This window comes from Triturus cristatus, chromosome 7, assembly GCF_964204655.1.
Source record: "Triturus cristatus chromosome 7, aTriCri1.1, whole genome shotgun sequence".
Lineage (NCBI taxonomy): Eukaryota > Metazoa > Chordata > Amphibia > Caudata > Salamandridae > Triturus > Triturus cristatus.
The window spans coordinates 203,832,040-203,853,361 of NC_140590.1; the positions used below are offsets into that span (position 1 = coordinate 203,832,040).

General features: G+C 48.6%; 1 protein-coding gene across 3 annotated transcripts in view; it reads right to left on the reverse strand.

Annotated features, from left to right (window-relative positions):
* GRAMD1A (GRAM domain containing 1A) overlaps window positions 1-21,322 on the reverse strand; it is a 676,680-nt gene that overhangs the window by 240,773 nt on the left and 414,585 nt on the right. Inside the window, exon 1 of one of the 3 annotated variants that reach the window (XM_085616041.1) lies at window positions 8,730-8,849. The exons of the other annotated variants lie outside the window; for them this stretch is intronic. Within the exon in view, the coding sequence (XP_085472167.1) occupies window positions 8,730-8,743 (14 nt within the window). The 5' untranslated portion in view covers window positions 8,744-8,849. Of the gene's footprint in view, window positions 1-8,729; window positions 8,850-21,322 lie in introns of those variants that run through there. 3 annotated transcript variants of the gene reach the window in all.

Consider the following 21,322-nt stretch of genomic DNA (forward strand, 5'->3'; position numbering starts at 1 on the left):
GTGGCACTGGAGGTGTGGGGACATGAGTTTCAGAACAGATCAGTGCTGTTCCATGTGGACAACATGACCGTGGTCGAGTTGGTCAACCGATAGAGGGCAAGGGATCTGAGGGTGCTGCATTTGTTGAGGAGTTTCATGTTGAAATGTCTGAGATTGAATGTGGTTTTTAGAGCCAAGCATGTCCCTAGAGCGAATAATGACATTGCGGATGCTTTGGTTCGTTCGCAGTGGCAGCGGTTCCGGCGATTCGCAGCAGGAGCAGATCTGTGCAAGACCGAGCTGCCGGATGGCATCTGGGCCTTGGGGGAGTGAGGGTGATAGGTCTGGTTGAAAACTCTATTGCTGATACTACAAGACGAACCAACAGACTGGCGTGGGCGGAGTTTGGATCCTTTATGGGATGGCGCGGGGATGCTGCTGTTGGAGATCGCTCGGTGGTGGAACAAGGGGTGTTGCAGTTTGTATTGCATTGCATTAACAAAGGGCTGACGTCTGTGACTATATCGGGAAAATTGGCAGGAGTGTCGTTTTATTGTGGTTTGTTTTTTGGTTTTGATCCTACAAAAGATGTGATTATCAGTAGGGTACTCGGAGGTTGGGGCAGGGAAAGAAGGGGGGGGGTGTTGAGGGAGGCGATTACGTTTGAGCTGTTGGTTAGGTTGGTTGAGGTTTTGCCGCTTTGTTGTTAGGATGTTTTTTGAGGTTCAGGTTTTTCGTTTGTGCATGATATGGATGTTCTTTGGGGCTTTTATGGTCTCAAAGTTGCTTGGTATGCGGTCAGTGTGTGGCAGACGGTTTGAGGAGATCAGGCTGGATGCGGGGCACCTGTGGATTTGGTTGGGTCAGTCAAACTGATCAGTTGGGGAGAGGGAAGTTGGTTTGGTTGTGTGAGAATGGTGGTGGGGGTGTGTGTCCCCGGTGGCTGAATGGAGGAATTTCTGGTTGTCCACGGGTATAGCGAGTGGTGAGATTTTTTGTCACATGTCTGGGGCGAAGGTGACGGCGGGGCAGTTATTGGCAGTGCTGCGCATGGCATTGAGTTGCCTGGGGCTGGATCCGGTGGGTTTTGAGACGCACTCCTTCCGTATCGGGGCGGCGGCTCGGCTGGGTTGGTCCAGGGATAGGATTCAGCAGATTGGGAGGTGGAAGTCTAGGTGGTATGAGTGGTATGTTCGTAAATGAAGGGTCTTGGTGGGGCACGGGGCTAGGCATAAGGGGATTGGTGTGGAATGTTTCAGGCTGTGTTACTAATGTCTTTTTCTCCCGTAGGTTGCGTGGGTGGACCAGGGACCAAGACGATCACTTCGATTGTGGGGCATTCGTCCGTGCATTGGGCCTCCAAGTATGCAGAGCAACCGGTGTACGGCCATAACCTGGGACTCAAAGGACGTCTTGAGGTGTATTGGTGGGGCAAAGGGGGGATGCGATGGGGGCACTATTGCCCTGGCTCGCGAAGATGGGCCCCCAGAAGGGATACCCTGACCTGTTGATAATCCATTTGGGTGAGAACGATTTGGTTCGGCTGTCGGGTTTGGCGCTCTTACAGCTGATGCAAAGAGACTTGGAGGTTTTGAAACACAGGTTGGCAGGGACATGCATTGCCTGGACTGAATTTGTTCCTCGGAAAGTTTGGAGGGTTGCAATCAAACACGGGGCTGTGGGAAAAAGCACGAAGGAAGCTCAACAGAGCGATGCGGGTTTTCTGTGGGGACAAGGACATTCAAGTCATTGCTCATGCTGGACTGCGACTGAAGGAACCATTACTGTTTAGGGACGACGGAGTGCATCTTTCGAGATTGGGGAATGCTTACTACATGATGGAAATAAGGGACGTGGTTAGCAAGTTGTGGAACGAGGCAATTTGGTGTCATAGGAATACTTGAGTAGGTGGGAGCGAAAGATGCACAGTTTGGAGCCCGGGTGGGGGAGCAGGTAACCGCCCTAAAGGGGGTTCCCTGCTTGGCGATACTTTTGAGGGGTGGGGCAGTCAATAGCGGGCGAACCCATCCCTCGGGGTGGGGGGGGGGGGGAGGGGAAGAGTGGATGATGGGGTTAGCTGGAGGCATGAGTGGAATGCCAGGTGATATCGGGGAGGATGCTAGGAGATCTGTGGAATTGGATGAGGAACGGAACGGAACAGGTCATGGAGTGGTAGGAGATGTGAGTTTGGAGTGGGTGAAGAGAGTGAAGGGATGAGGAGTTGATTTTGGTGATTTGTTCATTGATGTTGATGTTATTTGTTTATTGTGGGGCAGCCTGGTCCTAATAAATGACCTTTTACGCCATCAGCGTGGTCTGTTTATTGCGCGATGGTCGGCTCTGGGGGAAGCACAGTCGCAGACTAGTCTTCTCCCTGGTTCTTTCGCGCAGGGGAGGACCAGACAGGGTCAAGGGGTGGAGTTAGGGGGTGGGTATAAGAGTGCAGGGGAGGAAGGCAACGTCCTCTTCCTGCACTCTCGGCACCATTGGGAGGGTTCAGTTAGCGAAGGCCACCCACCCACCCTTCAGTTACTAGGGCTTGGAGGTAGGGTTGGCGGAGCGTGCCACTTTAGGACGGGCTGCGGGAGATGGTGATACTTTGGAGGGGGTGGGGGAGTCAATAGCAGGCGCACCCATCCCTCGGGGGGGGGGGAGAGGGGGAGAGTGGATGCTGGGGTTAGTTGGAGGCATGAGTGGAATGCCAGGTGATATCGGGGAGGATGCTAGGAGAACTGTGGAATTGGATGAGGAACGGAACAGGTCATGGAGTGGTAGGAGATGTGAGTTTGGAGTGGGTGAAGAGAGTGAAGGGATGAAGAGTTGATGTTGGGGATTTGTTTACTGATGTTGATGTTATTTGGTTATTGTTTATTGTGGTGCAGCCTGGTCCTAATAAATGGCCTTTTACGCTTAAGATATCAGCGTGGTCTGTTTATTGCGCGACTTGGCTCCAGCAGTCAGTCCTCTCTTTCTATTCTCTCTCTTTCTATTCTCCCTCCGCATCGTGGCCCTTTTTGGATGTACATTTTGCAGTTTACCTGCTTTATCACAATTGCGCCGTCACTGGCTTGACAGAGCACATTGTAAACTGCCAACTGACAATAGAGGCCGGTTCCCGCCGTTGTTCATGCGCCAATGCATTTCCTCATATTTTGTCACAATGGACACCCTACAGATCTCTTCGACAGTTTGGAATCAGGAAATGTATTGCCACACAAATAATCACCATAACACTGGAGAGTTGCAATGAAGCAACGTACGAGGACGTGAATCAGCACACGAACAACGTGAACCAGGGGCGCAGAGAGGCAGAAACGACTACTGCCGACTCCAGGACACACTCTACTGTTGTTAAAGTGGTTGTGTTAATTTCCATTTTCGAAAAAGCAGTAGATCTACAAGTCCCAGAATGCAGTGCAGCAAATGACACTTGGCACCTTGAGGTCTCCCCGTGAAGGGCTCCCATGATGACGCACCAATTCTTGTGGGAATCAACATTTGGTTTGGGTGACGGGAACCCGACCCCGCGGCCCCTCCAGACACCCGGAAGAGGAAGACCCTTTTGCGGCAGCACCTGGCAACGGCATCAGCAGGCTATACTCAGACTGGCTGCTTCCTGACTCTTATATTGGCTCTCAGCTTATTAAATTCCGAGCCATCCATCAAGGCTGCATACATGATCTTGTCAGCAGCACCTGTGTGGCGAGGAGAGGGCGGGAGTGAGTAGCAAACGGCAAAGCTAAACAGGAGGCTGGTTTTCTCTGCACTTTCTGCTCCTCCCACGTGAAAGACAAGCAGCGTCGTTCATGAACACCTCGTACAGCACAGCACACTGTGCACAGCTAAGTGGTGAACTGTTCACGGTGTGTCTGTCTAGTGCTGAGCACACAAGTTACACTTTTAAGCTCTTAAAGGAGGGTAAAGTAGTTAATGTTAGCAAATTACCACATTCACCGAGGATGCAGGATTCTAGTCCTGGATTTTCAAATAAGTGCCTAAAGCATTCTGGGAGTTGAAGTCCTGGGTCACTGACCCGGTTGAAATGGCACAGCCGAAAACAATTGTGTGTATAAGGAAAGCCAGGACTGGATCATTATGAGCTTGTGGACATGGGGGTCTGGTGGTAACTTTAAAAGGGTATCGTGAACTGGCAGAATCCAGGCACTCTCACTGGGGCCAAGATGTCCCCAGTGACACCTTCAGTCAGCCAGCCAGAATATTGACCCGCACTTGAACGCAGGGACTTAAGTGCTAAAACGTACGTAAGAAACGGGATAGGGCAGGACCCTGCACGCGCAAGATGTTGGCAGATAACCAGGACAGGGTGAAGCGGTCAGGACATGGGTCGGTTCGGCAGCTATGTCTGTGCACGAATAAAACAACATTTAACCTCTGCACCATTACACACATTAAAAAAAACATGGAGAGAGAAAGGGAAAGCTCCCGGCTGCAAACAGGAGGCTCTGGAATGGGACTGCTCACCAACTACAGAGGTAGGTAAGAGACACTCTGCTCACGTACTGCAGAAGAAGGGGGCAGACAGCTTACCAGCCACACAGGCAAGAAAAAAGACTGCTCATCAACCACAAAGGCAAGCTGGAGACATGCGGCTTACCTCCTGAAAAAAGAAAGACCGCCTATCAGCCACTCAGATAAATGAGACAGCTTACCCAGAACAGAGAGAGAGATAGACCGACAGCCACATTTCAAGAGAGATTCAGTGGGACAACGAGAGACAGACAGCTACCTTGTCACATAGCTAGGGAGAGGTGTGACCCGCTCTCATGCGAAAGATAAGACAGCACTGTAAAGTTCAAGAAATCCACAGCACTCCAGATTGGATTTTGTAGTATTTAATCCAGTAGGAATAAGTTAACCACCAGTCCTTACAACAGCTAACCGCCTCCTCCAGCTCCAACTCCCACTCTCCTCTGCCAGTATTCTGTTGCCAGGCCAATGACCATTAGAACATAGAATGCAACCAAGCAACACTGACAGAAGAGCAGTAGGAAGGAAACAGGATTACATAAGTAAAACCACAACACACACACACACAAGAGGGGCGCGAGCCTGCTACCAGGAGGGAGAGGCGCCGACAGCGTGGCATCACACAGGAGAGAGAGGGAAGCATTCACGGGGTAAAGCAGGATGGTTAATGTAGAAACAGACCGTTTAGCCGAGAGGGAGCGTCAAACATATTATGCACCTGGAGGGAACTGAGACAGAGCAGGGAAAGAAGGACGGACCTCTTACAGGTTGGGCCACTGGAATTATGCGGCAGGAGTGGGCCAACTTATTTGGCAGGATTGAGTAACTTTTGCGGCAAGAAAAGGCAAATTATGCGGCACATTATTTCATAGTATTACTTATTTTGTACTTTTTGCAGTTGTTGACACTGTATGGGCATTGGGCACACCACATTAGTACCAGTTTAATTCCCAGATATAGCCATAAGCAACAGAAAGGTGACCAATCAACCTTTGCAAAAGGTCTTCCACTGCGCGGCAATACGTGCCGCTGGGTTGTTCGTATCTTTTGAACCGTTTGAGCTAGAAACTCTTTTTTTGTTGTTAATTTTGTAAATTATGCAGCAAATAATGTGCAGCAAATCTATAATAATCCGGAAATCGCCGGGGCTGCACAATCGCATAACTCCAGTGGCCTGGTTTGTAGGCTAGAGGTTGCAAGGCCATGACCGGGGGAGGCATGAATTGTTGTTTCCTGTATTACGTCGTAGCACGAGTCTCCTTCTGTCTGTTTTCTATTTTCATATACTCCGAGGCATACTTTACTTCCTCTCTGCCCATCCTAGCAGTGCCCTAAAAATAAATCAAATTTGTCATTTGCGGTCCCACCTCACCCGTCTTGCCTTATTTTTTCTTCCCAGATGTAGGGAGCGTGATTCTCAATACCACAAAACAAGTAGCACACCGACAGTGACATCACGCACTCTTTGAGCCTCTAGTGACATCAAATGGTTCCCCTCTGCCCTTAACCCAGTCCCTCAGCGGCCTCGTATTTGCGTATGCGAAGCCTGGGGAGGGGGGGTGCGCTCTGCAGACAGTTAACAGGTCTCTGCAGCCTGAGGATTTCTCTGGCTGCTGCTGGCTTCGTGGCTGCTGAGAACAAGGGAGGCGAGTGACAGAGCTACCACTGAACCAGGCGAGGGTAGCACCTACCCCTAACTGCATCAACTTTGTTTGATTCCTGGTGTTTAAAGGGCAGAGGAAGCGGGGGGGGGGGGGGGGGGCGGGGGGAGAGGGAGTGTGTGTGTGTGTGTGTGGGGGGGGGGGGGTGAATGAGTGTGTGTTTTGTGTGAACTTGCCAACCAGTATGGTCTGTACTCAGGGCTCGAGTCGGGGTACCACGCGGGTGGACGGCGTCCCCCCACTTATTTTACCGGGAGCTCGATAACTGGAGCAAATGGAGCCACACATTCACTCTTTGGCCTCTCTGGGGCGAGATCGGAGCTCGTTCAGAACACTGCTCACGCGCTGGCTTCTCTGATGCAATCGCATCTAATGGGTGAACAAGGGGAGGCAATAAATCTGATGGTGCAAGCTACCTTTCCTGACGTCACTTCCTGTAGTGACGTCAGCGTGCCCCCACTTCTTTTTTTTGGGACTTGTCTGTACTGTTAATCCACCCGCCTCAGGGAGAGATGATCTTGTTATCTAGTCAGAGCAAACGAGACAGTGTCTTACTTGAAGCAACAGGTTACCTTTAGGAACGTAAAAGAGACAGAGTTTCTAGCGCCTCAAGTCTTATCCCTGCTTCCGGCATTAGGCGCTCCGGTCGCCGTGCTTCCCTGGCAGACCTCTCTGGTCGTGGCCCTCGCTGGCCTCTCCCTCGCCAGGCAGGTGGTCTCGGCCACACGCACACCGACCCAGGAGCAGCTGCAGGGACACAGCCGCACCTCCCAGACAATGCTCCTGTGTGCCGCTTCTGAGGATGTCTCACCGTAGAGTCTCCATCCCCTCGGGTGCAGATAGGTGGTACAGGGTTTCCTGCCACTCAAGGCGCCAGCACTGGTCTTGCTGCAGCCACTACCGAACCCCCATCGTAAATGTAAATGTAAATGTATGTGTCTTGTAAAGCGCACTGCTGCCCTGAGGCGTCGTGGCGCTGTAGACCGCTGGGGAACCCGTCCTGGCTATCCCTGTGAGATGGTCCCTCCTGGGTATCTCCAAGGTGAAACCAGGCATCCCCGGCGAATGTGGGGGGCCGTTGTGGAGATGAGGCAACCTAATGCCCAGAGTTGCCGAGTGTGTTCCTGGTTAGAGTAGGTACCGAGGCGAGAATTATCGAGTCCGTTTTGACCCTTGTCCACGACCCTGCCGCGTCGGGAATTGAACCCTGGTCCCTGGCCGATTCTCTGCTTGCGGATCGTGAGAAGCATTTCTGCAAACAGGGGTTAAATTACCTTCCGGCCTCAAGGGAAAATTGGGGGGTCACAAAGTGTAGGTCGGGCCGGGGACCGGTCCCTTCCAGCCAGACCCTGCCATCCTCACAGAGACGCTGGGCTGCTTTACTCCTGTAATTCGGACCACATGGAACTCATGCTAGAGTTCCAATCAGGTTAAAAATGATTCTGATTACAACCTACCACGTCCCTTAACTAGATAACATCCCAGGACACCCCAGTGCACACTAGATGGGTCTTACGTCCTACGCTTATGACACACAATTGGTGCTTGCAGTCCACAACCATGGAGGGGCAGTAGCAGCCAATTTCCAGGAAGGCATGCTGGCCATCAGCACCTGGATGGCTAATAATTGCCTGAAACTTAACTCTGAAGAAACAGAGGTAATGATTTTTGGCAAATTTTTCCCAGGCTGGTGGCCGTCTATTTTGGGACCCCCTCCACTCCCGGTATCTAAGGTCAGAAACCTGGGCGTCCTATTTGACGACAAGTTGTCCTTCGCACCTCGTGTTAACTCTGTGGTCTCTTCATCATTCCACAAACTGAGAATGATAAAAAAGCTCCTACCGTTCCTCCCACTCAGTGCTGGAAAGACCCTAGTGAGTACCTTAGTCATGTCATCTACTGACTACTGTAATGGTCTCTTCATAAAAGCACAGAGCAAAATCCTCAAAAAACTACAGCTGGTCCAGAACTCAGCGGACAGAATCTTATCAGGAACCCTCAAGTACAAATCCATCTCAAAAGTGCTCCGACAGGATCACTGGCTTCCGATTAAAAAAAAAAACGCATTAAATTCAAGGCCCTCTGCATCGCTTATAAAGCATCGCGCAATTCTGGACCTCTGTTCCTGAAGGATGCCCTGGGTGCTTACATCCCGAACAGGGCTCTACGGTCGTCCACAGCAAACTTACTTGGGGTCCACCGCACCAAGACGGCCTCATGGGGTGACAGACGATGCACTGTCGCCACGGCCAAGCTATGGAATTCCCCTCCAATCCACATCAAATCTAGCCCGACCCTACTTGCCTTCAGGAAAATGACAAAAACATGGCTATTCAGCCAATAGTCTTTAGTCTCTGGTTCTTGCTCGTTGTCCATAGCGCCGAGACGCCCACGGGTATTTGCGCGCTTTACAAATTGTATAAATAAATAAGTGCATGGTATATACCCACTCAATTCAATGAAAGCGTTTGCCCTCAGTCACGGTGAATTCCTTTCAGGATCTGCTTTACCTTTTCCCAAGTCAAAGCAGTTACATCCTATCTTAGTATAGTATATAGGTATTTTATTAATGATCCTCAAGACAATGAAAAAAGAACGTACCTTATACTTGGCATCCCAAAAATAGTGAGGGTGGCGGCACTGCAAGCGACCAGCCGGCGACACGTAGGGGTGGATCTTGGCTCCAGCAGTCCGGCCTCTTTCTATTCCCCCGCCACATCGTGGCCCTTTTTGGATGTACATTTTGCAGTTTATCTGCTTTATCACAACGGTGCTCATTCACTGGCCTGACAGAGCACACTGTAAACTGCCAACTGCCGATGCAGGCCGGTTGCCGCCGTATGTTAATGTTCCACAGCATTTCCTCACAGTTTGTCGCAATGGACCCCCAACAGATCTGTTCGACAGTTTGGAATCAGGAAATGTATTGCCACACAAAAAATCAACATGACACTGGAGAGTTGCAATGAAGCAACGTACGTGGACTTGAATTGGCACAGAAACAACTATACAACGTGAACCAGAGGCGCAGAAAGGCAGAAACGACATCTACCGAGGCCAGGACACACTCGAGGGTTGTTAAGGTGGTGCTCGAGTGCGCCCGCACTCCGCCACCGCCCAGCGGCTGTGATAGTGTACCAGCAGATACAGAAGAAAAGAATGGTATCGAACAGGTACTGTGATGTGAAAATGTACACACCTTCAAATGAACACTGCTAGGCCCCAACCTTGTTTAGCCAAGGTCTCAAAAATTGTAATATATGAAACAAACCCTCTAGGGTTTCTCGCACAAGTGGATCGCATGCCATTCTATCTACATTTTGCCCTGGACCTTGTACAAAGTTCTGCTATGTTCAAACTACACAGGTACCACACTTGTCTCCAAGAGATTGTTTGTACTTGGTGTAGCATTAAACAGTAGCAGAGACATCCATCTCATCATCCAAGCTGTCACTTGAGCCCCCAGAAGACCACCAGCACGACTCAAAGCACTGGAGTGTGTCAGCACGGAAGGTAACTAACTCTGCCCCGGCCTCCATATGACTGAACAGTTACTGGTAATTGCCGTGGACAATGTACAGCGTTGCACTGGCCAGGTTCACGCTCAATATATACTACGTACATGCATATATACATACGAGGATGAGTTCACTGGGAAACACCTCTAAATGTTTGAAACTTTTCTTCACATGAATGAAGAAACTTGAACTGACATCCCCGCAGCCTAGTACCTGCCCTTGACGTCCGCGAAGACCCCCTCCCCCCCCACCTCGCCCCCAGTGGGCAGATTGTGCTCTGGAATCCCGTGCTCGGGACAGTTTCCAACCCAAGTCTCCCCTGCATCCCCTCTAGAAGTCTGGGCTCTAATATAAATATAATGGCCAAAGATGTCCACTCTTGGACAAGGGTCCGAGTAAGGCCAGAAGCGCTTTGAAAATCACTCTGCCTACCGTGAGGGGAACGGTTGCTTCGTAGTGCCCTGGATCTTTTCCCTGCCTCGCCTGTAGCTGAGTCTCAACGGCCGTGAGGGGAACGGCACCTGCCTGCTGGCAGCCACGAACTACAACCCCCAGAAGGCCTAGCGCCATCAGCACATCACGAACAGCTGAGGGGAATCCCTCATAAGGGCGGGACGCAGAACGCAGCGCGGGACGCGCTTTGAAAATCACTCTGCCTACCGTGAGGGGAACGGTTGCTTCGTAGTGCCCTGGATCTTTTCCCTGCCTCGCCTGTAGCTGAGTCTCAACGGCCGTGGGGGAACGGCACCTGCCTGCTGGCAGCCACGAACTACAACCCCCAGAAGGCCTAGCGCCATCAGCACATCACGAACAGCTGAGGGGAATCCCTCATAAGGGCGGGACGCAGACCGCAGCGCGGGACACGCTTTGAAAATCACTCTGCCTACCGTGAGGGGAACGGTTGCTTCGTAGTGCCCTGGATCTTTTCCCTGCCTCGCCTGTAGCTGAGTCTCAACGGCCGTGAGGGGAACGGCACCTGCCTGCTGGCAGCCACGAACTACAACCCCCAGAAGGCCTAGCGCCATCAGCACATCACGAACAGCTGAGGGGAATCCCTCATAAGGGCGGGACGCAGACCGCAGCGCGGGACGCGCTTTGAAAATCACTCTGCCTACCGTGAGGGGAACGGTTGCTTCGTAGTGCCCTGGATCTTTTCCCTGCCTCGCCTGTAGCTGAGTCTCAACGGCCGTGAGGGGAACGGCACCTGCCTGCTGGCAGCCACAAACTACAACCCCCAGAAGGCCTAGCGCCATCAGCACATCACGAACAGCTGAGGGGAATCCCTCATAAGGGCGGGACGCAGACCGCAGCGCGGGACGCGCTTTGAAAATCACTCTGCCTACCGTGAGGGGAACGGTTGCTTCGTAGTGCCCTGGATCTTTTCCCTGCCTCGCCTGTAGCTGAGTCTCAACGGCCGTGAGGGGAACGGCACCTGCCTGCTGGCAGCCACGAACTACAACCCCCAGAAGGCCTAGCGCCATCAGCACATCACGAACAGCTGAGGGGAATCCCTCATAAGGGCGGGACGCAGAACGCAGCGCGGGACGCGCTTTGAAAATCACTCTGCCTACCGTGAGGGGAACGGTTGCTTCGTAGTGCCCTGGATCTTTTCCCTGCCTCGCCTGTAGCTGAGTCTCAACGGCCGTGAGGGGAACGGCACCTGCCTGCTGGCAGCCACGAACTACAACCCCCAGAAGGCCTAGCGCCATCAGCACATCACGAACAGCTGAGGGGAATCCCTCATAAGGGCGGGACGCAGAACGCAGCGCGGGACGCGCTTTGAAAATCACTCTGCCTACCGTGAGGGGAACGGTTGCTTCGTAGTGCCCTGGATCTTTTCCCTGCCTCGCCTGTAGCTGAGTCTCAACGGCCGTGAGGGGAACGGCACCTGCCTGCTGGCAGCCACGAACTACAACCCCCAGAAGGCCTAGCGCCATCAGCACATCACGAACAGCTGAGGGGAATCCCTCATAAGGGCGGGACGCAGAACGCAGCGCGGGACGCGCGCGGGCAGCGCCCGGGCAAAGCCCGGGCCAAGGGCGGGCCCGTCCTTGCCCGTCATCGCCAGTTGGAGCCAGGGCAGGGCCACCCCCCTTAATTTGTATGTTCTTGGACTCTGCCCTTCCACTAGGACTGCTGACTAAGGTACTCTGTTATTTTCTGTTGCCTCTCATTGTGGGAGCATTTTACACTCCTTTGTTCCCTTCTTCTTTTTGTTGACATTATTTCCAACTTTCTTCACGCTGTGTGGGCATCGCCTCATAGAGGGGCGCTTTTCTTCTTCGGTCGAAATCTCTGCTGGGATAAAACAGGGGTTGAGGGCTGAGGGCTGCGAGCAAGAGGGCTGGGACTCATTTTTCTCAAGAGCCCCAGGAACCCGTGCCCGCTCCATCTGGGCTGCTCTCCCTCTTTCCCCACCCCCGTCCCCAAAGACCGGGTGAGCAAACACTGGCTTACCTCGTACTCTGTGGGACCCCCGAGCAAACCTGTTATTGCCACCTTGGATTCCTTGAGGTCGTTTAACGCAATTTCGCCCACGTCTCGCGGAACCCGCAGCTCGGATTCCGCTGAGTAGAGGGGCACCTTCCTCATTGGCCTAAAGCTGCTCTTGGGGTAAAACAGGGGCTGAGGGCTGCGAGCAAGTGGGCTGTGACTCCATTCTCTAGGAGTCCCAGGCACCCGTGCCCGTTCCATCTGGGCTGTTCTCCCTCTTCATCCCAGATCTCTTATTTTAAACTATTTTAAACTGTTTGATTGTAAGTTATAGTATTACTGTTCATTTAGCTGTTTTCTAGATTCCACATGATGTCTTTGCGTTCAGGGAAGGGTAGACAGGTTACTGTAAAAACGAACAATGGGAAAGCTACTGGAACTTTAGACGATTTTATAACTCAGGCAACTGTTATCTTGGAAAAAGAAATAACCCTTACCGAAAAGCGCCTGTCCTTAGATCTAATAACAGGCAAACGCTCTTCCCTGGGAGATATTGCCTTTAAAATCACACCCAATAAGGCACCCACTCCCGAGAAAAATCCAGAGACTGCAGACAGCAACCTAGAGGCCAGTCCAAATCTAGTGGCACTTTTTGACTCCCAGATAATTATGACGGTAGACCCAGGGGATTCCCAAATTGAAGCATCTATACCCACTCTTATACCTATTTCATCAGGTACTATGGAGGATAACGCCTTAGACGGCAACTTGAGCAGTAATAGGCCCATCCATATACAAGATCACGTAGTAGATTGTGAGCGGGAAGCAAACAATCTGAACAATCGTAAAAGAGGGGGAAACCATAGAAAAGGAACTAGAAATAAGTTAGCGAAGCCAGCACCATCTAAAGTCCCGACAAATCTAACCAAACAAAAGGGCACCCACCCAGTTGACGCGGGACAGAAAATTTTCTCATTTAACACCAATAATAATGATCGTCTCTTGGGGGTAATTGAGAAATCGGTTCAGATGCTTTTGCTGCCTGTTTTAGAGAAAATTCAATCTGTTAAACTAAAACTAGACCAATTGGAACATCTTATCTCTCTTAACGCTAACTCCCTTGAAACTCTAGTAACTAAAAATAATTCACCTGAGGCGGGGGGTACTAATAACCATAATAAAAACAGTATCGCCAATAATAGTAATCCAAAGAAAGGGGGAGAGAATAAAAATGCCAGCAAACCATCCGAAACACCTATACCTGTCGACCCTAAGGCTGCATCGGTCCCCTTAGTACGAACAAAACCTGTTCTTTTAGCTCGTACCAAACCTGCAGTGGCGGGCATTGTGGGGCCCCCTAACCAAAATATGGGCAGCACAGTATAAACATCAGAAGTTCTTACTTCCAAACAGGGAACTACCCAAGGGTTAAAACAAACACCTTTGCAGGGGCCTACAGGATATAATGATAACGAGAGAGTACACAAAAGGAAACCACCACCTATAAACTTGCCCCCAGATTCAGCTCCTTTTATGGCAATACTCACAGGAGTACCCCCAGTTTTGTTTAATAAAATGGAATCGAACCAGGAATTAAAGAACAAAGTAATATACTGGCTCAATAATAACAGACCACTTCCTCCTGAATCTAAAACCAAAATACTCAGCGTACGCAGAGTCCCCTGGGTGGGCCCAAGTGATAAGGACCTAGAGGGGGACTGTATCCTGATCAACTTCAGTGATACTTGGGTAAAAGACATCATCTGTGGCAAACCAAGATTTGCTAGAGCCGGGGATATTCAATGTATAGGCCTAGAATATTTTTATCCAAACTTGTATTCTCCTCCCGCGACTTTGCTTTATAAAAACATTGGGCAGACATTAAACAGTGAAACACACCCAGGGTGGGCCCGTAGAAATAGAGCCGATTGGCCAATCCAAAACTACTGGGGCCCTCGGCAACAGTGTGACGGTTTCTTTAGGGGATTAATTCATAACAATAACAACTCCTTGCAAACCCGGCATAATGACTTAAGACCACAATTCCAAGGGGAAGACTATCTAGGACGGTTTCCTAGTAATATCCCGCTAAGAAACCGTTTTGATGCACTTGCAGGGATGGAAGAGATAGACTGACTACCATTGAATTCTCCCGGCGACACTAATGCCCTGATATCAGGAGAGCCGAGCCAGAGAGAGAAGGGTGAAAGCTGTGATGATAACCCACGGGAAATTGTTTCTGTTGATGACGATTGTACATTCAACCCCCAAGTCCCTGAGGCTGGCAATACTAAAGAAAGCGAATCAAGTCCAATCATCTTAAGGCACAATCCGGAAGTACTAACTGAATTAGGTAGACAAAACCAAAGTGCGGTAAGGATGCGCCTTATTTCCTGGAATATTGCTGGGCTCGCCTCAAGATTGGAGGATGAGGCTTGGCTAGATTCTGTGGGAAACTATGACATCCTGTGCTTTCAGGAAACTTGGAGCCGTTCCGCTCAGAACATTGAGGGCTTTCAAGCCTTCAATACCCTTGCGATACCCTCACAAGCGGGTAGGGCAAAAGGGGGCCTAATGATGGCAACATCTTTAAAATTATGCAAACTTGTAATCTCTAAGATAGTTGACTCCCCATGGTTTCAAGTGTTAATGTTGGTCAATTTGTTTCCTGAACCATTGCTGCTGATTAATTGGTACTACAATATCTTTGACAATAAAGAGACAAGCGTAATGTTGAATTTGGAGGAGGTTATAGCCAGGGCACGCCTCGAGCAACCCCTATTATTTGTCATCTGGGTGGGAGATTTTAACTGCTCATTATGCACCCATGGGGACTCGAAGGCGTGTGGTTTAAGTGACTCCTATGACCAACCCTTGTTACACTTTAAACACACACCCCAGGGGGACGCTCTAAACAACATCATTATTTTAAATGATCTATGTATAGTGGAACCCTGGGTTGGTCCAAATTCTGCTCCAATACCGACGTTTCAGGGCAGTAGAGGTATGATGAGTTTTATTGATTTTGTAATTGTCTCTAGTGGACACCTCCATCATGTTGACAAGCTGGAAGTAATTGCTAATGCTGCTAGTGACAACAATCCCCTAAACTTATCCTTGCTTTGTCCCGTCAAACCTAAACATTCTGTTTGGGAGCAACCTGTAAAGTATAGTAGGAACAAAGGTATTACACTTAAATGGGGTAAAATAGACGCGGTAGGTCTTGAGGCTGAGATCCTAAATAGATTTAGCTCCGAGTACGAGGCATGCTTAACAACAACAACCACACCTGAAAAGGTTATAGGGAATTTTGAATCTTTATGTGGGTATGTAGCCGAACGTCTCACAAAACCGAATGGTAAAAGCAAAATGCTTGGTCCTAGATGGTTTGATGCTGCATGCTCGGCAACACACAGATCTCTGAAAGCAGCATTAAAACAAAAACCCAGGGACATAGAAGCGGTTAGAGCATCTAGACTGGCATATAAAGAAGCCATAAGAACAAGGAAGCTGGACTTAAAAAACCAAGCTTGGGAAGATTTAGAGAAGGCCTCGGAATTGAAGGACAGCAGGCTCTTTTGGGAAGTTGTTAATCGCCCCCTTTTTACAGGTAATGGCAAGGATAACATTGTGATGCAGATTGCATGTGAAACATGGGAATCACACTTTGGGAAGATTTTTAATCCACATGGCACTTTACCCAATGAACCATCACTAGGAGACATTAGGGATTTGGTGGTCTCTCAGTCTTCCTTGTCCCTGAGTGCATCGTTCACTTTACAGGAAGTGGAAGATGCTCTGTCGAAAGGCACACCATTAAAAGCACCTGGCCCTGATCTAGTGCCTTTGGACTTTTTTAAACATAATATTAAGGTTTGGGCCCCCTTGTTATTAAATGTTTTTAGAGCAGTCGTTATTAGCCGTATTCCGGCATCATGGAAGGAGGCAGTAGTGGTGCCAATTTTCAAGAAGGGCGATAGATCAGATCCCCGATGCTATCGCCCAATTTCATTAATTGATGCATCATGTAAGATATTGGGTAGGGTCATTTTAGCTAGATTGGAAACTTGGGCAGATTCGGTGGGCCTTATTGTGGATTCCCAATATGGGTTCAGGAAAGGTAAAGGTACTGTAGAACAGTGCCTGAACCTGGCCCTGATCATAGGCAAATACATGAAGGCAAGGAAATCCTCCATCCACCTTGCCTTCATGGACCTTTCAAGTGCATTTGACACTGTGTGTCAGAGCAAGTTGTGGCAAATGATGGAGGTCATGGGTTTCGAGGAACCCTTGGTCACCTTGCTCCGTAGACTTCATGAATCAACCACCGTAGCCATAAGGTTTGGGCCAGGGGGAGAGAAAACTAAGTCTATCCTCTCAACTGAGGGCGTCCGACAAGGATGCATCTTAGCCCCTTTTCTATTTCTTGTGTACACCAATGGCCTGGAAAAATACCTGTTGGATAACTGTCATGACTTTCCAAAGGTCAACGGCAGGAGCATTCCAATGCTCTCTTACGCCGACGACACGGTACTTATGACACTCACAGGAAACAGTATGCAGCACTGTCTTGATGCCTTCCACAAATTCATGTTGGACCTAGACCTTAAGGTAAACTTTGCCAAATCTTTTGCCATGGTCTGTGGCCCAAAGGGCACAAAAACTAGAAAGTTTGTAGTTAACAACTTTACTATTGAAAAGGTTGAAAACTTTAATTATTTGGGTAACCTTTTTAACAACAAACTAAGTTGGGCCCCTCTAATGCAGACCCGAGTCCAAAGTGCTAGTCGCTCTATAGAGAGTTTGTTCCGTTTCTGTGGCAAACTAGGACAAAAACCTGTCATACATTTAAAAACTTTGTATAAAGCTAAATGCTTGTCGGTGGCTACTTATGGGGCAGGAGTTTGGGGGATCGAAAGCCCTGACTCACTACAGATTATGGAGAATAAATTTTTAAAGCGTGTATTGGCTACTCCATCAGGCTCCTCAAACAGATTTGTTCACAATGAAATAGGTCTAAGTTATGTGAGTGACACCATTCGCCTTTCTCCTTTATTGTTATGGGGCAAAATATGGCAATCAAAGGACTTACAGCTTACCAGAGATATCGTCCGGGATTGTTTAAGATTGGCAAACATGAAACAGATCCCCTGGCTATCATATGTTGATGAAATGTTTCATAAGTTAGGCCTGGGTGATATTTTTGACAACCCCGAAAACATACAGGGAAACATCAAAGCTGTAATTAAAACAACCTATTGGAAATCACCGTTTGTGAATTCCCTGGTTAGCCCTTATGCTCCTAAGGCTACTTTGTTGCACCAGTTTTATTTATCCTTTACAAACCATGTGCAATGGCGATTCTACCTGACAAGGTTTAGGTTACACACCCTGCATTTTCTCTTTGCGTTCCCTAAACAGGGGGGTTGGTGTGAGAGACTGCCCCCCTGTCCTTGTAATGACAAAGATACCCAAAGCACGATGCATATTGTTCTTTTCTGTCCTCTATATAAGGACCCGAGAATCAGGTTCATTAAGCCGATCCTTAAAGAAAAGCAACCATGCCATTATGAAGAGGGCTATGATTATTTACTATCTCTATCTTCACCTGGTGTTTGCTGTGCAATGCTAAATTTTATAAGGGTGTCACTTCTGATTAGGAAACGTTACGGCTAAATCTGGCACCATGAAGCCGACTTTTGATTAACTATATTGTATATTATTGCATCGTGATTTTCTGATTTTTTTATCTGTTTTAATCGGCATTTTAATGTATGCCCTGGCATGAAGTACCAATGAAATCATTTAATTGATTGGAAGTAATAGCTTTGGGGTTTTATTTGTGATTATGTTTTAGCTAATGAACTCTAACAGTTTAGTGTTATAATTGTAAGAATGCTCTTTAAAATTGATTCTGAAATAATGTTTGTAAATGAAACTGTTTGACTTTTATGATTCCTTTGCTTTGAATCGAATAAAGTTTTGGAAACGAAACGGAAAACGAACTGACATCTGTAGGATATGTTTTGAGTTAGCTATTGATCCGATTGCTTACAATCTGGTGTGACATTTTCCCAAGGACGTTCGCGGTCACCGTTACTGAGCAGCCTTCTTGCTTACCACTGATGTGCGAGGATGTGGATCTTATTATACGGCTCATTTTTAGGTCTCCCCTAAAACAGCACGTCTGGTCTGTTGCAAGACATATTGTTAACTTACAGTGGGCTTAAAGCCCGTCCAATCCTTATCATTTGTTGCCCGAATTGTCACCTTCATTTGCTTGCTTTCTATTTAGCAGGTTCTGTATGATTTCCTTCATTTTCTTTAGTTTGTCCCTCCCCTGGAGCGCAGATGCATTACTTGTGTCCTTTCACTGCTCATTTTTCAGGTGCTACTTTTTAGGTCTCGCCTATGCAGCGAGCATGCGCTGCTTAGGTGAGACCTTTAGTCATCGGCACAGCTTTGTGGCCAAAAACGTGCACGAGTTCCATTGCCTTCAGTGGCAACGCGTGCACGTATGGCGATTCACTTGCGGGAGCGAGCGGCTGGCGCCATATGTTCTCAATTATCGGGACGCCAGCGGCTCGCTCCCACAAGTGAATCAAGCAGCCACCTCCTCTCTCCCCCTGCTGCCGCACGAGCTTGTGCTTGTTTGGTGTATTTGTGAAGCCACTTAAATGTAGTTCTTCTTTTCTTCAAATTGTTATTTTATGAAAACTCCTCTGGTATATGTACCATTCTCATTGTCATGTATATGATAAATTTGTAAATCTCTCTGTTGCGCCCCACAAACTTCCAAGATTGAAGTTCTCTCCAGTGTGTTGACAATCACCTGCGTCAAAAGTCGTTTCGCTAGTGACAACCCACTGCACTTTTAAACCTAGGCACATTTGATGCCCTCATATAATCCCTTTTGCAGGGAGTTCTTCATTATCAGAGATTATTATAATCCAAGTTGTAACATGCTCTGGGGTGCGCTGATCCGGCTGGCAATGGACCCCCTGCGCGAGTGAAGCCATCAGCCAATCCTTCCCTATCAACAGGGTATCATTTCTGCATGCTGAGATATTCAGCCAGTGTTAATGTGAAGACCAAAACTACAAATCCCAGAATGCAAATTGCTGCTTACCAAAAAGGCCGGACTAGTTACTTGTGTCACTCATGCGATGCGGTTATTTACTTCCGGTAAACAGATTGTTTACTGTAAGGTTCTTGACTTGTCTGTCCGTTTTAGCCAGATATGTGTACAGATTGTATGGCGAAGCGCCTGCTCACGTTTGGAGGTTTGGTGGTATCCCTTGTTTGGAGATTTATGTAGAATGGTAATCTAGCAGAGGGATTATTTGTGTAGTATTCCTCTGCCGTGATCGCCTTTTTGTTGGACGATGGTATGTCCTAGTTCATTACAAGTCAGTTTCCAATGAGAGTGACGCGTCAGCTGGTTTTAAAATCACAAGAAGGATTTATTGTTTCAAGCTGCATCCTTGTTTCTGAGCAGTCTGTCTGTAGTAGCGAATGCTTTCACATACTGGAGTGATATAAAGGCCTAATAAGAATGAAAACCTTAAAATGTCACTATTGCTCTAGTAAGTGAATGACCAGAATAAGGACGCCCTCAAAATGATGTGAATGCGAACGTGTGCAGCAGCTACGATTTTTAGAATAGGTTAGGTTTGTCATATAGCGTAAACCTATATTAAATGGAGAGAAAATTGTTTTTGTGTTTTAGTGCAGCGGGAGTATGCTGTACCTATACAAATAAGATGTTTAGTTGAGCCAGGCTAAAGAAAGCAGGATTGGTTGGTGGGGTGCATACAGTTGGGTGGGGCAGTACCGGAGACAATGCAATTTATGTTGTATTTGCATTACAACTATTTACAACTTGAGGGACTGGTATACAGAGTGCTTTGCCCATAATCACACAATATTTTGGCCAAATGTTGGAGCTGGGATTGGAATACTTGGTCCGCCAGCAATGGAGCCAACAGATCAAAATACAAAGCATTGGAACCACCTAAACAACAACCCGGTTAAAGCTGAGCTATAGTACGGGACGCTACGCCTGCTGATACAACTAGCCCACAGATACATTCTTGGTTTAGTCATGCCATTCCCAGTACTTTGGGCACGTTTCCAGATTGCCCCCTGCCCTCTGACAGATGTGCATGCTCGTGTCTACTCCCTGTTCTTGCAGGCAGCCGTTCAGCTGGGAGTTGGGGGCGATGCACAGCAGGTGCTGAGAGGGGATTACTGGAGAGAGACCCACCCACTTCTGGGCCCAAACAGCCGCCCCTCCTGCCAGGGGTTGTTTAGTAAAGAGTAGGACGCCCCTGCTCCCAAGAGTTGTCCTATCCAGTCACAGGACGCTCACTCCTAGCTGTGTGTGCTGGGGAAGCCTGCATATTTCTGCCGGTCTAGGACAGAGCAGGGAAGATGAGCTCTGTCCTTATTTTATGGCCCTCTCCAGTTCCTCCAAAAAGGTCCCATTGTTTCTGCCTTTTTTCCAGCCACAGCCTTCCTTACTCCCAGATTCAGCTGTGAAAACTCGTGTAGTTTTCCCGGTTGGTAAACAGAGCATGCTATAATTCCAACCTTCTGTGTCTAAAATTGGCTGAACTTTGACCCCTGCTGGATGTTGAATATGCATGCAGATCTCTGCCCTGTCCCGTTTCCTCTTTTGTAGCAAATCATAGGAGGGAAGACACTATCGAACATGGACACCGAGGTAGTGTACAAAAGACACTTTTAATGTGGCCCATTGAGCTCACAAAAATTAATACATTTGGGGTGTCACCTTACAAAACTGCACTAACCAGCAAACTAATACCTGGACAATCCTCACCGCACCCATTTCCTTTCATATGTTTGCCATTTGAAAGATAACCACCTAGCCCGCCCTCTTATAAGGCCTCTTTTGACATATCCATTTAAACTACCATACTTAATGGTCCACCTTTCCTTCGTCACACCTACCAGCTAGGCATGTGCAAGTTTGTGATGTTCTACACATTGTAGCTTCGTCAGGAGGATGTGGCAGCTTGCACCACCCTTTGCCCCTCCAGTGATGCCAATTGCAGTACCGACACAACTACTAACAATCACACTCCTACAAGTGTCACAATTCATACTATTCAAGGCCACCAATGCTATAAGAATGGTTTGGGTGGCATGTATTAGTGATTGGTAATGTATATTAAATTAATAAACAGTAGTTGTTGTGCTCATATCCAAATTTGGCAGACA